We start from the raw sequence: 14,562 nt of genomic DNA on the forward strand, positions 1-14,562 counted from the left end.
ATACAACTATATTGCTTCAAAAATACATACAAGTCTTTGGAAATGTAAACCTTTTTAAAAAGATTTTATACCATAAACATAATTTCAGATTATTTCTAAACACATCAGTACTCTATGGGATTAACTATCTATCTCCACTATTTTCATTTCTCCATCATTTATTTTATAATTTAAATTATACATAAACAACCCAAAAATGGTCTACTCCAAATGCTTGTAACTTGCCGGAAACGCACCCATTTCCGGTCGCATTTCATCCAATTACGTTGCCTACTTTTTGGCAAAGACTTCAAGAAGCCTACAAAATCTAAAAACTTTAATAATACTTAGTATTATCTATAATTAAGATCGACTTACTCCTCTTCAGTGCAAGTCAAGAAATCCTGCTAAGTAGTTATAGCCGTAAAAAGTTGATTTATAAGTTTACAACGATACCCCCCCATTAATATATATCCTTAGCTACGTTTTATCCGAAATTTTTTGGGCCGTCATAGGGCTTAATTACATTAACGTGTTCGCTCCTATAAGCGAAAGGTACATATGTGCGAAATGAACCTGCATGCGGAGGTGTAATATGAGGCCCGGCACAACACACCTTTCTATATATTCGCGTTACATATATAAGATCTTTGTGTTGTTTATAAACACGCGGTTGATGGGCATGTTTTAGAGGTAAAGCTTTTTTCTATGAAACGAAAAACACAAAAAGAAAACGCGATGTCGTCATTTTTAGTTTTGTCCAGGCGAAAAGTCAATTTAGAACAGTAGCTTAATGTGTGCAGGTGTATGTGTATGTGTGGGTGTGGGTGACACACATACCAGTGCCTGTCCGAGGAGAGAATTTAATGGGTGAGCTCGTGGTCTCGCGCACACCTACAAAATATCGTGCTGATTTAATCACTTTCTTCGTTTTCACAAACGAACGAACGTCAACTTCAGCTCCCATACAACACACGCACACCACACCACAGCACACCGCACCACACAGAGCACCACCAGCACCATCCCCTGTTTATTCAGGATGAGCCTCATAGCCAGTGGCCATTAAATGTTGCCTCAAATGACGGGCAAGCCGGGCGGGCAAGCCTTTTCTTTGTTGTTCGGTTTCGTGACCAACCGCGTTTCAAGGAGACCGACTACCGACGACCGACGACCAAACGCCGAGCTTTATACCGCCGTCTGGATGTGGATGTGAAAGTGGGTGAGTTACGGGAAAGAAAGTCACGCAGTCGAACACGCAATTCTACACGAGAGTCAGAAGTCGCAGCCCCAAAAATTTTTATCAGCATAATGCTTTCAGTTTTGGCAGTAAAAGCAAATAGCTGTGTGGCCTCGGCTAATTGCTAAAATTTGAAAAAAACTTAATGTCACTATCATGGGTCCATTTTAAAAGGTTCTTTTAACTAACTAGATTTAACTGATGAGGATCGGTGTTTGGTTAATGAATTGGTTTTTAAAATTCCCTCGAACTTTTGCTTATTTCCAAAAGCTAATCACAATCTTCTAACCTAAATCTCAGATATTCTTAATTCTTATATATTTTTTGTTTTTTAAACAAGCATGTCAACAGCTACGTATACGTATACTTAATATATTTTTAAATGTGTCAATCAAAAATGGAGATTTCATTGTTTTCGAAATGTGAAAGCAAGTACACATATATTTCTTTTGTGAATGAATACCAAAATGTTCTGTTCGAGAAAGCCTTGGAAGTTGATTTAAAATATTAAAATGCTTCAAGCGGTCAGTGTCTTAGAAATATAGCCAAGTTTATTTGAGCCAAAAGTGGGTGCGTGTTGGCCGGACACTTGGCATTTGGTGGTAGCTCAGAAAGTGTGTCAAATGGTCCCTGTGGCTGTGCATGTATATCAGGAAATTGATACAACCAATCAACAGAGTCCATATAGCATTATTTTACTGAAGAAATAGCTTTCCTGTTTTAAAATATATAAGCATTAAACATTAAATTACTGCAAGTTTTCTTAAATATTTTTATTTCTATGTGAGACATCGAACCTGGTCAGAAGCGAGCCTGTTGCAAGCGTATGGTGAATTTTGAAATGTTGTAACCATTTCTTGGGTTCTTTTTCGAACTGAAAGAATAACAAATAAAGACTATCAAGTGTATTATTGAGGCGTTTAATTGCCATTAAATCAATCTTCGCTGACATCAATACGAGAAGGCAATAAATTAATCGGTTTTTTTGGGCTTTAAAACACACAAGAGTGTTTTTCTCGATTGTTTTGTTTGCTTTTAATGGATTTAACCAAAGAATATATTTATTACAAAAGGCTTGTATTTAAAACTTAAGTGAACTTAGGTTCAGTTCTCCCTTAATTTAATATCAATACTATATCAAACTTTGTTCACCACATATGACAAATAAGTTAGCTCCGTGAATATCCGTATTTATTTATTAAATACTTTCATCTGGAACAAGCTATTTGGCTCGCAACATGTATGAGGGCCAGGTTTCTGTTGCCACTGAGCAGCAGGCAGCAAGTTAAGTTTGAATCGGTTTGACTCATTCGGTTTCTTGGTTTCGACTCGAGTAGACGGCGTGAATGCTCTCGTCGGACAGGTATTCAAGCGTGCTGGGCAAAGATTTCGAAAACAAAAAATATATATACAATATTTCAAAAACATAATCGCGTGTGAACTGAACTAAATTAGTCCTACTGACTGAACAATAATGAAAGTTAAACAGTGTTTTTGTGACGGTTATATATGAAAATGGAAAAACCTAAACATTGTGATAAATGTCTCAGTCTACACACACAATATTATGGAAATGGAAAATGTTCTTAATACTTTTTTGTTCGTATCTGCTGTATAGCTAAAATAACACATGAGTTTTATAATGTCTGTTGTCCGAACGATGATCAAAGGAACCCCAAGTTTTATTGAATGTTCACATAATTGAATGGCTAATTTGCCATAAGCAGACTCATTCGATAAAATGACACTTCTATTATGATATTTTTCATCAAGGAAAAACTAGAATAAACACATAGTTTGCCACATAAACATCATAATATTCCCCTGTCGGTCCATTAATAATATTTTGTTCTGGTGCATGAAATTCGTTGGGCCATTCCCGCTCGGCATTATTATTAACTAAAACCGCTCCAAATTGGATTTACTTTTTGGCCCCGTCCGATGATCATCATAATACACACGTTTCGTGTATATATTTTTTGTTCTTCTTTTAAATATAGAAGGTAGCTCTCACTAAATGTTGTTCTTGCTTTAAGCCCATGTGATCTATTGTCATCCTGCTGAGATATCTGGGGTTTCTTTACACATGGCGCACATATACATATACTTTTGGTAGTACATATAGATGCTTGAATTTATTTAAAAGAATTCTTTGCTAGCCATTGTCTACATAATATAGTTATGCAAGAAGAAATATTTGTTTCAAAAATGTACTAAAACCACTCGAAAGACTACACAATTGTTGTTGATAAAATGGAACTAAGACAGCGCAGAAGAAGACAGATGACAAAAACGAGCGAGGTGGAGGTGTCTATATATTCGGACATTCCTAAATATATTAAGGAACTCGGAAATTTCGAACACACGAGCTAGTAATACCCAAGACTTATTTTAGCACCAGCTCCTCGGGGGTAAATAGAGATGTTTACGTTTACACGTGTGCCCACGTCAATTGTGCCAATACAGGGTATCTGTGTACCTGATTTAATGGTTTACCGAAGACTATACTGCGCCACCCGGTCGTATACGTAATGTTTCGTTACACATACGCCCCATTGGTCGGAGGAATATAGGTTTATACGCACGACTTTGTCTCCTTGCAATCAGAGCCAGAAACATCAGCAGATGGTGGCCCAGTGATTTTTATCTCTTTCTTTGAAATTTGCAATCTGTTTGCGATTCTGTTTCAATTAAATTTCAAATAACCAGTAAAAGTATCATTATTTTCATAAATATCGGAGAGCTCAGAATGATCACCTTATAGACAATGTTAATGCAGCAAAAAAGCTAATAAATACATATTATTCTCACTTTTGTGTGTGTCGGAGTGCTATCGGGGCATTTGTTAACGGCAATCTGCTAATAGAAACCAAAAATTAACGAATTAAACTTGTATATCGTTGTGTATATATTTCTAGCTAGGTATTCATAAACACACTAAAAAATAAATAAACATTTTATTTGGTTTTTTAATTTACATTAGGCAACCTTAAAATCGGTTTAAGATTTCAAATAAAACCGTGGACCATCGCTGCGATTATTTATAAGCAAACGCGGATAACTACACACGGATCTGTAATTGACTTTAAAAGCATTATAAACCCGACAATTTACGGCGAAACGAATGTAAACAAACGATCGAATAACTCGGTAAAGATCTCTGTGAGCGTGATGTGTGTGTAATCCGCGTAGTTATCATTACCCAACAGATGTTAATGTGATTTTTTCGGAATAATAACCAATTTTCAAACCTGCAGTTCGGCCTTCGCGAAAGTGAGATATATACTCGGAGAAAATTGAGAGAAACAACGTGAGTTAAAATGCAAAATTCGCCGGCAGCCTGTGCCTGGTATCTGCCCTGGTCCCTGGCCGCCCAGCAGCAGCACCAGCAGAAGATGCTCCAGATGCAGTCACCGTTCCTGGACAAGTTGGGCGCCGGCGCCGGTGGCATCTTTGCCGCCCAGCCCCAGATGCATCAGCAGCTGCATCAGCATCAGCAACAGCAACAGCAGCAGCAGCAGCAGCAACTATCGCCGAACACAGCCGCCGCTCCACCGGCCAACTATCAGCAGCCGGCCTTGCATCCCAGTGCCGCTCCCGGAGCCCACTTCCCGTACAACCTGGCACCGCAGCTGCACCAGGCCACTGGCTATGCGGCTCAGCTAAATCCTGCCCAGAATCCCCTTGCCCAGATGCACTCTGCCATGTTCTCCTCGCTGCCGCTGGGAGCCTACTATGCCCCAGCAGCAGCAGCAGCAGCGGCGGCTGCAGCAGCCGGCGGAGGACACTCACCTTTCGGTGGTGTTCCACTGACACAGGCCGCCCAACAGTCACTGCTGGCAGCGGCCACTGGCGTAGGCGGAGGAGGTGCACCTGGTCTGGGCCAGCCACAGCAAGCGCCGGCACCAACGCAGATGCCTGTCCAGGTGCCCGTTCAGATGACTCCGCGGGCAGCACCGCCGTCTTCCTGCACCATGCAACTCCAGCAACTCAACTGCCTGCCCCATCATCCCCAGGAGCTGAATCACCTGTCGTCCATAAATCTCGGCCTGACCGGCGTCGTCGGACTGCGGAATCAGGCAGCTGCGGCAGCTGCCGTGGCGGCGGCATCGTCGCTCCAAGCTATCCAGGTCTTGCCAAGTGCCGAGCTACCGCCGCTGAATAAAAAGGTGAGGAGATCTAATGTTTGTACACAACTCGTAATGATAGGAACTATCCGTACTCGAACCGAAGGTTAGCCACTTAATTGACGTGTGTGGATACACTGGGGAAGAGTTGGGAGTGCTTACATTGACTATTTGGTAATTAAATAGTAGGAAATTAATATTGTGCCTTCTTCCCATTTACCTTTAAGGCTTGTAGCATATAAAATTGAAAGAGAATATTTGATAATCTTAGGTGAAGATAATTGGTTTAACGTTTTCTTGCTGGCTTTTTAATATGGTAAATTCTCTCTTGAAATCTAGAATATAAAATTTACATAATTTTAGTTGAACTAGATCTTTTCTTTTAGTTTATGCTCTCTCAGTTTAACTTTAAATGTAATCATTCAAAGTAAAAACAGAGCTAGCCAATCTCTCAGTTTCTGTTCTTTCAGTTTGATTTCTGTTTAGTAATTCGCATTTAAAATATATTATCTTGAAAGTAAACAAATAAGAGACTATCCAACAGTAATTGGTCTACAACAACTGTGTTAATGTTACTCCATAACAAGGTGTTGCTCAATCTTCACAGCCGGAGAGACAGACAGTCACTTCAGATTGAATATAACAAATCATTTCACATTTGAAAGTCGCCTTCTGTGTCGAGTGTTGTGTTTACTTAATGTTGGTTATGTTACATTGTAACTGCAATATATGTACATACTTATATTTTGACAATAAAATCGTCTTAATCGGTATTTGTTTTGGAAATGGAGCTTTGGCTTTCAGATTTTCCGCATCGTTGAAGAGCTTGCCTTATTATATACTATACTACACTTACTTTAGCCTATAGCTCTGGTTGCTACTGTTGGCTATCTTTTGAAACCCGATGATTTCATAAGCCGAATGGTGAGCGGGCAGGCGGCAGCCCGACGTCTGAGTTGGTCAAGGTTTCTGCCATGTAGCCTCGCCGCTTCCCACTCCCCTCCAAGTCAGCAACTAGTAGCGAGATGTTTCCATTGTTTAATGCACATAGGTAACTTACACATGGCAATGTCTATAACTTTACACTTGCAGGCAGTCAGCGAAATGACCATGAAAATCAAGTTGGTTGCATCTAAACAACATACGGATGATACGGGTAGACAAGCCTCGCGAATCAGTTGTTTACAATCAATAGGGGTTTCAGAGGTTAAAACGCCCCAAACATTATGTTCTTTTAACTTTACTTCAGGGAGTTGTCTTTTATAAATAAAATTTTTACTAAAGATATTAAGAATATAGATGAAATTGATAAAATATTAATCTAAAGTCGGTTAGCAATTCGAATTTTCATCAATATTTAAGATTAAATAGTTACAGACATTTTAATAATAGTTTCTGGCCCATGTTTAATATTTTACAATAAGAAAATCAAATGGATATCTGTCTCCTGAATACCCTATATCTTTAGTGTATTATTTACTGGAATATTTAGAAGCCCCCCTTTAAAAAATTTTTCCATGGGTTGCTTGCAAAGATGCCATCATGTGACTCGTCTAGAATTCTTCTATTTGATCTTTGTCTTTGTGGAAAAACTATTGCACAAGACAAGAAAACTGGAAAATGGTATCGTTAATGGCTAAGTAGGCAAGAACCGTTATGGGGATATGTTGGACGAAATGCGAATGTCAGTAGACCAGACCAATCCATTCCGGTAACCTGCTCCGGCTGCAGCTCCTCTAAACTGTTGCATTGGTCAACCACTTGCCATACTTGGCGCTTGAACCTACTTATTTCAATCTAGTTTTTTTTTTTGCTCAATCAAAAAACTTGCTTAGGTCTATACAGTTAAAGTCGATTTAAATCGCTAAACTATTTTAATTACAATGAGATATTTACACTGGAAATCAAGCGGGGTTTCCTAAATATTTTCCATGAAATAAGAATTGATATACTCTTGCAAGGGTAATAATATTATCTTCTGAAGCTTAACACACAGTGAAGGACTCGTTTCCGACCCTATAAATCGTATATATTCTTGATCAGTATCAAAATCTGAATCGATCTAGCTATGTTTGAGTAAAATTTATTTTTTTCAAAATGTTCAACATTTTATAAGGGGTTAAAATTGTCAAAAAATTGTCAAAAATTTTAACTTTATAAACATTTTTCATAGACTATGCAGATTTATTATCCTGGCAAAAACTAACATAGGACTGTTTTCCGATTTGAATTTAAGGCATTTTTGGCTTAGTTATGGTATTTCAAAAAGCGTGATTTTCTTAAAAATAAAATCTTATAAAAATATTAATTTAAAGTCCCTATAATGGATATTTTAAAGGATTTCTTGATGAAGGACTCATTTCCGACCCTATAAATCATATATATTCTTGATCAGCATCAAAAACCGATTTAGCTATGTTTGGGTAAAATTTATTTTTTTTCAAAATTTTCAGCATTTTATAAGGGGTTACATCGTTAAAATGGTAAAAAAAATTGGCAAGAATTTTACATTTTTTTAAATTTTAAATTGAGTATGTAGATTTGTTACCCTAATAAAAACTAACACAGGAAAGCTTTCCGAAGGTAAATTAAGGCATTTTTGACTGCTGAATTTACTCTTGGAGGTGATACAAATTTCCGTTCCTGAAGTTAGCTTGCTTTCTTGTTTTTCTTTGAATAAAACATGTATTTTTTTTAAGTGCAAACTGGTTTTGTAATAATTAAGAAAGCAATACAAAATATTTCTTTATTCTGCCCTGAAACTTTAAGCATTTAAGGTTCGCCTGTATCAGATGTTTACATAAATCAAGAACAGAGAACGTAATTTCTCATAAGAGTGCCATTGAAAATAATAATAATGCGGGACAGAATAATAACAATACGAGAAACTAACACTCTACGAAGAGTGTGTGCTCTTGAAAATTGATAATTAATAAAACCGTGGGCAGTGGTGGTCACGTGTCTGTCTTCCAGACAAGTGTAGTTGTTGGCCGATCTGCTCGCACCTTGCGCAACACAAGGCGCTGTGCAGGCGATAAAAGCGTGCCGACCGCGATTTGTACTTCGCCCCGCCGCTGGCTCACCCCTCTCTTCTCCATGGAACCGCCTTTGGGTGGGCGGTTGTGGACTCATAAATATATTCCGGGGGCCAAAATGAGACACCATTTTTTCCAAACGGCCAACGCAGTGGCAGCAGCCGGCATTCGCTTGGAAATTCGAATAAAAATTATATCAAAGTCACTGAAAATTTTTTGCATAAATTTCCCGACAGAGAAAATACCTCGGAGTCACCTTGGGAATTTGGCCAAAGTCTCAGCCAAAGCACAAACTATTGATCAAGGTTCCGCAAAGATAATGAATTAGTCTGAACTTTTGTCTAAACTTTTCTTGGAAGTCTCTGCCAGAAAACCCATATACTCCGCGATGCCCGTGACGATTATAATTGGATATGCATTATTTCGTGCACATATAGCTTTATATATACATATGTATATGCATACGTCTTGATATATGCAGATGTCAGATATATGTACATATAGCTGAATCTTTAATACATTTATGATAATGGTGGGCGAGTGTGCCAGTGGGTGTGAGTGTGAGTGTGAGTGCTGGCAACAGGTCTCCGCTGTTGAATGATTCAATTAATTGATCATCTTCGCTTATACTCAGTTCTCATGGATGAGTAGACGTTGAAAGCGTGTGTGTAGGAGGTGGAGGCAGAGGAGGAGGTGGTATTCATTCATTTGTGTTCAATGGAAATCCACGATTCTGGTAATTGGTAATATTTTTTGGCTGATTAAATCTGCCGGAACTTATTTTTATTCGGGCTAAAAGAAACGAATATATATTCCATTTAATTTAAAAACAATAGAGATCTAGGACACAGCACAGCAAGCAGATGATGCTGGGTTTTACTTTCCATTAGTAAGATTTGTGTGTTTTTTTTACATTTTATGTCAATCAAAACTGATTTATTTTTAGTGATGAGCATGCACTAATGCGGTTTTAACAAATATTTACTGCCTGCCGAGAGTGTGTGTGTTTATACATCACTTTAGAAGTAGCCTTGTATACCCAGGTGTATATAGAGGTGTATAGAGTGAAAAATAAACAACAATAAACAATTATCTAATGCTTAAATAGTTCCTCCTTCGCCATACACTCCATGAAATCAAGATTGGCAATTACATGATATAATTACTTTACTTTCTTGACTTGTTTATTGAACAGGAAAAGCTCAATAAAATGATGTATAAGAAACTACCAAAGAGTATTGATTATTTAAAAATAAACTTAAGCCTGATGAAATTGTTTCCGATTTCCGATTTCTTAGTAAAGGTGCTACAAAATACTTCCGTTCATAAATACTCAAGATGATTGGATTCCTCAAGCGCTCAAAAAACGAAAGAATTCAACGAAATTCCACTTTTGTGAAACCCAATCTCGGACAAAAAACATTTTTCCCTGACATGTTATGATACCGAAATGTTGTATTTTATAAAGACTAAGACCCCGTTGACATATTATAATGATACTCGATGGTATTTGATGTGTATTTTAGGTTAGTACAGCCTAGCACATATACGTTCGGTTCATAATGATCTAAATTTAAAACGTATTCATATATTTCGAGTGTTTCTTTGTGCATTGTTCTTCTGGGTTGGAGACGAAGACGGAGACGCTTCTTCTAAAATATGTACATGGTCATACACGGCATCATCATCATCATCATCATACATATTGTGTATACGCATTTTAGACCCATTGTAACTCGGTGGATTTTGCCGAGAATCGAACCCGTGTGGTGCCCGCTGCCGCTGCCGGACGACGGCGGCACATCTCATCTCATCTGGCAGAATCTTTGGGTCTCCCGCGCGGCGTCTTCTGGGCATGCAACATGTTTCCATCACCCGTTTGGTTGGGCGCATTGCCAAGGAAAGCGTTGAGCACAAGAAAGCCATCATAATGAAGTAATACGACTAGCGGATACCGGGTACTTGAGGCTGCTATTAATCCTAATGGATTTGGGTTTGAAAACACATCCCATCAGTATATTGACTTCAAATTCGGTAGAGTGCTTTAAAGATCTCAATTTCGAATATAAAATTTGTTTTCCTCTTTTATATAGATTGTATTTTATATCAGTTCTTTATAGTTATAAAATCATAACACCCTAAAATCTTTCTAGAACTGCTCCTCAACCTAACAAGGTACTCTATATATATATAAGCCTTATGTAGACAAGGTCCGCTATGCTTACTTATGTCTGCCATATTAATCAGAAAAGCAAAAATAAAATAATGGAATATGCTTTTCTACTCTCCGAGTACCGCGCATAAAAGACAAACGTCAGCCAAATAGTAGCCCCAAATAAAAAAAAATAATACACGCGTTCGACGGCAAGTACATATCCCCAAGCAAAACTGTTTATAAATATATATATCTGTGTTCCTAGAACAATATTTACGGATCTGTATATGAACTTACGTAATCTAAAACACTAATGTAACCTGACCTAATTGGAATGACCCCAGAACAGGAACAAAAAAGGGGAAAACCACAAAGATATAATAATACCTGAGAAAATAGAAATAGATTTTGGATAAAATTGGAGTTGATGGGATTAAGAGGCTGAAGTTAACTTAATTATGTTTTATTTATTAGGAACATGTTATTGCTTGTTTTTTACAGACTATATCTCCAAGGGACTCTGAAAATGCAAAAGTTAAGATACCAGAAAAGCGGAAAACAGATGATAATGATCAAATCAAGGAGTTAAAAAAGGTAAGTAGAACATAATGAGATCAAAGCCCATTATGGGGTTATTGATAGAAACAATGCAGTCTCAGTACTCAGTTTATTTAACATTCGCTTCTCACGCTAAGATCATTTTAATCAAAACCCATTTATAACTTTTTGAAGGCTAAGCTCGAGACAAAAGCATTGAAGGCTAAAAGACCCGGATTTACGGATGAGAGATATCAAGAAACCTCCTACTATATGGAAAATGGTTAGTCACTCAACACTCGACTTATCCAATACGTATAAATATATCTGAAAAATAACAATGTGAATATCCGTAGGTCTTCGAAAGGTCTATCCCTACTACTTCACATTCACAACCTTTACGAAGGGCCGTTGGGTGGGCGAGAAGATATTGGATATCTTTGCGAGGGAGTTCCGGGCACATCCTGCCGAGGAATATGAACGATGCATCCAAACTGGCACTTTGACAGTCAACTTTGAGAAGGTTCCGATTGATTATCGGCTGAAGCATAATGATTTGCTGGCCAATATAGTTCACAGGTAATTAAAAATTAAACGCTTTTCCGCAATGCCAACTAACCGTGGCGATGCGAATGATTGCAATTGCAATTGAGTTTTCTGTGTAATTTCTTCATAATGTAATTATTCATCTATGTTCCACCTCATTAAAGTCGACTAATGCTCGAAGCATGTCATGTTGAATATTATGACATCATAAAAAAATCAAAATACTGCAAAAAGTAAATTGCTTGCATAACTCACAAAAAATAGAATTGATTTATTATTGTGTGGGTTCAATATCAAGCAAGTCTCATCTTTATTTTATTATCATTTGATTTTCAAACTGTAAAGAAAGGGTTTAACAAGTAAATCCCATTAAAGTTTCCAGCTTAATCGAATTTCTGGTCTCTTAAGTAACAACAGGAACACAGAGATGAAATATACTTTATAACTAACACTAGTTTCATGGCTATCTTTACAGACACGAGGTGCCCGTGACTTGTCAACCAATTAAAATTGTGCATATGGATGAGGACATTGTAGTTGTTAATAAGCCAGCATCGATACCTGTAAGTGGCTTAAACGACTGCCATTTTACACATATACTATTATACCTATACTTTCTGTTATCAATGACCAAGAAAGTCTACTTCAAGACGAATGCGTAGCATTATCTACCATATGTTATCTATTACATTGAGTATCTCTCTTTAAGTCCTTAATTTGCAATGTCATCTTTTCAGGTACATCCCTGCGGACGCTACAGGCACAACACTGTGGTCTTCATTCTCGCCAAGGAGTTCAATCTCAAGAATCTACGCACAATCCATCGGCTGGATCGGTTGACCTCTGGCCTTCTCCTCTTCGGGCGCAGTCCCAAGAAGGCACGACAAATGGAGCAGCAGATACGCAATCGTCAGGTGGAAAAGGAGTATATCTGCCGGGTCGAGGGAGTTTTTCCCGAGTAAGCTAATCAATTTATAAACTTAATATTTTAACTACAATTTAAATGTAACCCTCAGCGGCATTGTGGAGTGCAAGGAGCCCATCGAAGTGGTTAGCTACAAGATAGGAGTGTGCAAAGTATCCCCAAAAGGTAAAGATTGCACAACCACCTTCCAGAAACTGTCGCAGAACGGCACCACCAGTGTGGTGCTCTGTAAGCCACTCACTGGACGAATGCATCAGATAAGGGTACACTTGCAGTACTTGGGTAAGAGTGGGAATATACACTACTTGAGGATTATTATTATTACTAAAGATTGCTTTGAACTTAGGTTATCCCATTCTGAACGATCCCCTGTACAATCACGAAGTCTTTGGTCCTTTAAAGGGACGCTCTGGAGATATTGGTGGCAAGACAGACGATGAACTTATAAGAGATCTCATAAATATACACAACGCTGAGAACTGGCTGGGCATAGATTGTGATTCCGATATATCCATGTTTAAGAACTCCAAGGACGAGACCGATGGCGAAAGTCTCAGCAGTGAGCACACTTCCGGTGGGTTTAATTACTATAATTAAATATAAATATCTTTGAATATTTTGAAACAATTTAATTATAAAATTAAATTTATTTTCAATTCATTTTAGTTGTTCACCATAGCGACGATGATGCGGGTATAAATTCCCGGGAAACCACACCTCCTTGCCTTGACGCCCAGCAACCGCAGCCTCAGCCTGATCTGGGTGTGAAAACCCCAGAAATCACAAATCCAGTAAAGGAATATCCCATTGCCGCAGAGAAGTCTTCCACAGAGATAATGCCGCCAGCTCTGCAGAGTTCGAGTTCAATGGAATCTGTAGTTAGTGCCACAGGAGCAGGAATTAAGCTGAACAAGATCACCATTGATGAACATTGCTACGAGTGCAAAGTGCACTACAGAGATCCCAAATCAAAGGATCTTATTATGTATTTGCACGCTTGGAAGTACAAGGTGGGTCTTCTGATTTACACTTCAAAAAACTAAACTATAAAAATATTTTAAAACAGGGACCCGGCTGGGAGTACGAAACCGAGCTGCCCAACTGGGCCTGCACGGATTGGGACCACTTGGACTCGACATGAGGACACCATACTATTACTTAACATATATATTAGAAAAACAGACCAAAATCGACAACAATATCTATACATACATATATCATAATTAAAAGATGTGCCTTTAAGATTGGATAGCATGATGCAAGCGCTTCAGTTTAATGCATTATACAAATAATATTTATGTACACAAGATCGTAGTATAAATCCTATAGAAAAGAGTTCACACAATCAATTCACAAAACAAAACAAAAATATATACAATATAGGCTAATTACAAGAGCTGAAAAGACGTGCAAATAAATTCGAAGCTTTTATTACAAAATAATAGGTATATTTATATGTATACACAAGACAAGCACTTATCCGAACTAATCAGATATGTGAAAGGCAATATATAATGTTATATCTATAATCGGGATAGACAACTTTTAGAGAAATTAGTTTATATAAATGTACGAGTGTGTAAAGCAGGATTATATTCGCAAACAAAAATGGATATAAAGTAAATTTTACAAAAGTTTCTTAGAAAAATATATATTTAACGTTTTTATTTTTATGGAAACATAACAATCTCTGGCTTTCGTTGGATTTAAAGTATAAATACTAAGTCCGTGAAAGTCCCTGGGTAAAAATAAGATATCTAAGTATGCACAATGTGTGCCCCCTGCCCTTTGCAAGCTGCCAACTTTTTTCATTAAAATGGATTCCCGCTTTCTACTTCAAAACTAATTGTTGAATTTTTTATTACCACGGACAAGCGGCCACTGCCATATATACTTTATATATGTATATGCCACTAGCTGGACTTTTGTTACTCATTACTTAGGACATAAAAGAGTTTATATTTCTCCTCAAAACAATGACTAGAAGAAGAGCCTGCTTGGCTGTAAAAGCACAAGCA

The 14,562-nt window shown here is 37.7% G+C and overlaps 1 protein-coding gene across 7 annotated transcripts; it reads left to right on the forward strand.

The window, feature by feature from the left end:
• The first annotated feature begins 985 nt into the window (after positions 1-985).
• RluA-1 (RluA pseudouridine synthase 1) lies at positions 986-14,194 on the forward strand. 7 transcript variants are annotated; one of them, XM_086830798.1, is made up of 11 exons: positions 986-1,201; positions 4,477-5,388; positions 11,038-11,130; positions 11,269-11,356; positions 11,430-11,652; positions 12,095-12,182; positions 12,357-12,577; positions 12,636-12,826; positions 12,891-13,118; positions 13,211-13,554; positions 13,611-14,194. In XM_086830798.1, the coding sequence occupies exons 2-11, from the start codon at positions 4,540-4,542 to the stop codon at positions 13,683-13,685; spliced, it is 2,400 nt and encodes a 799-aa protein (XP_086686924.1). In that variant the 5' UTR covers positions 986-1,201; positions 4,477-4,539; the 3' UTR covers positions 13,686-14,194. The 7 variants fall into 7 exon arrangements, 6 of the variants coding, with proteins under 6 accessions (XP_086686924.1, XP_086686925.1, XP_020807297.2 ...); XM_020951638.2 differs by lacking the exon at positions 986-1,201 and adding an exon at positions 2,507-2,582; XM_086830796.1 differs by lacking the exon at positions 986-1,201 and adding an exon at positions 2,528-2,818 and having other exon boundaries at positions 4,203-5,388.
• Positions 14,195-14,562: the final 368 nt, after the last annotated feature.

The sequence above is a fragment of the Drosophila serrata genome, unplaced genomic scaffold (genome assembly GCF_035046125.1).
Source record: "Drosophila serrata isolate PLE 108 unplaced genomic scaffold, ASM3504612v1 contig_240, whole genome shotgun sequence".
Lineage (NCBI taxonomy): Eukaryota > Metazoa > Arthropoda > Insecta > Diptera > Drosophilidae > Drosophila > Drosophila serrata.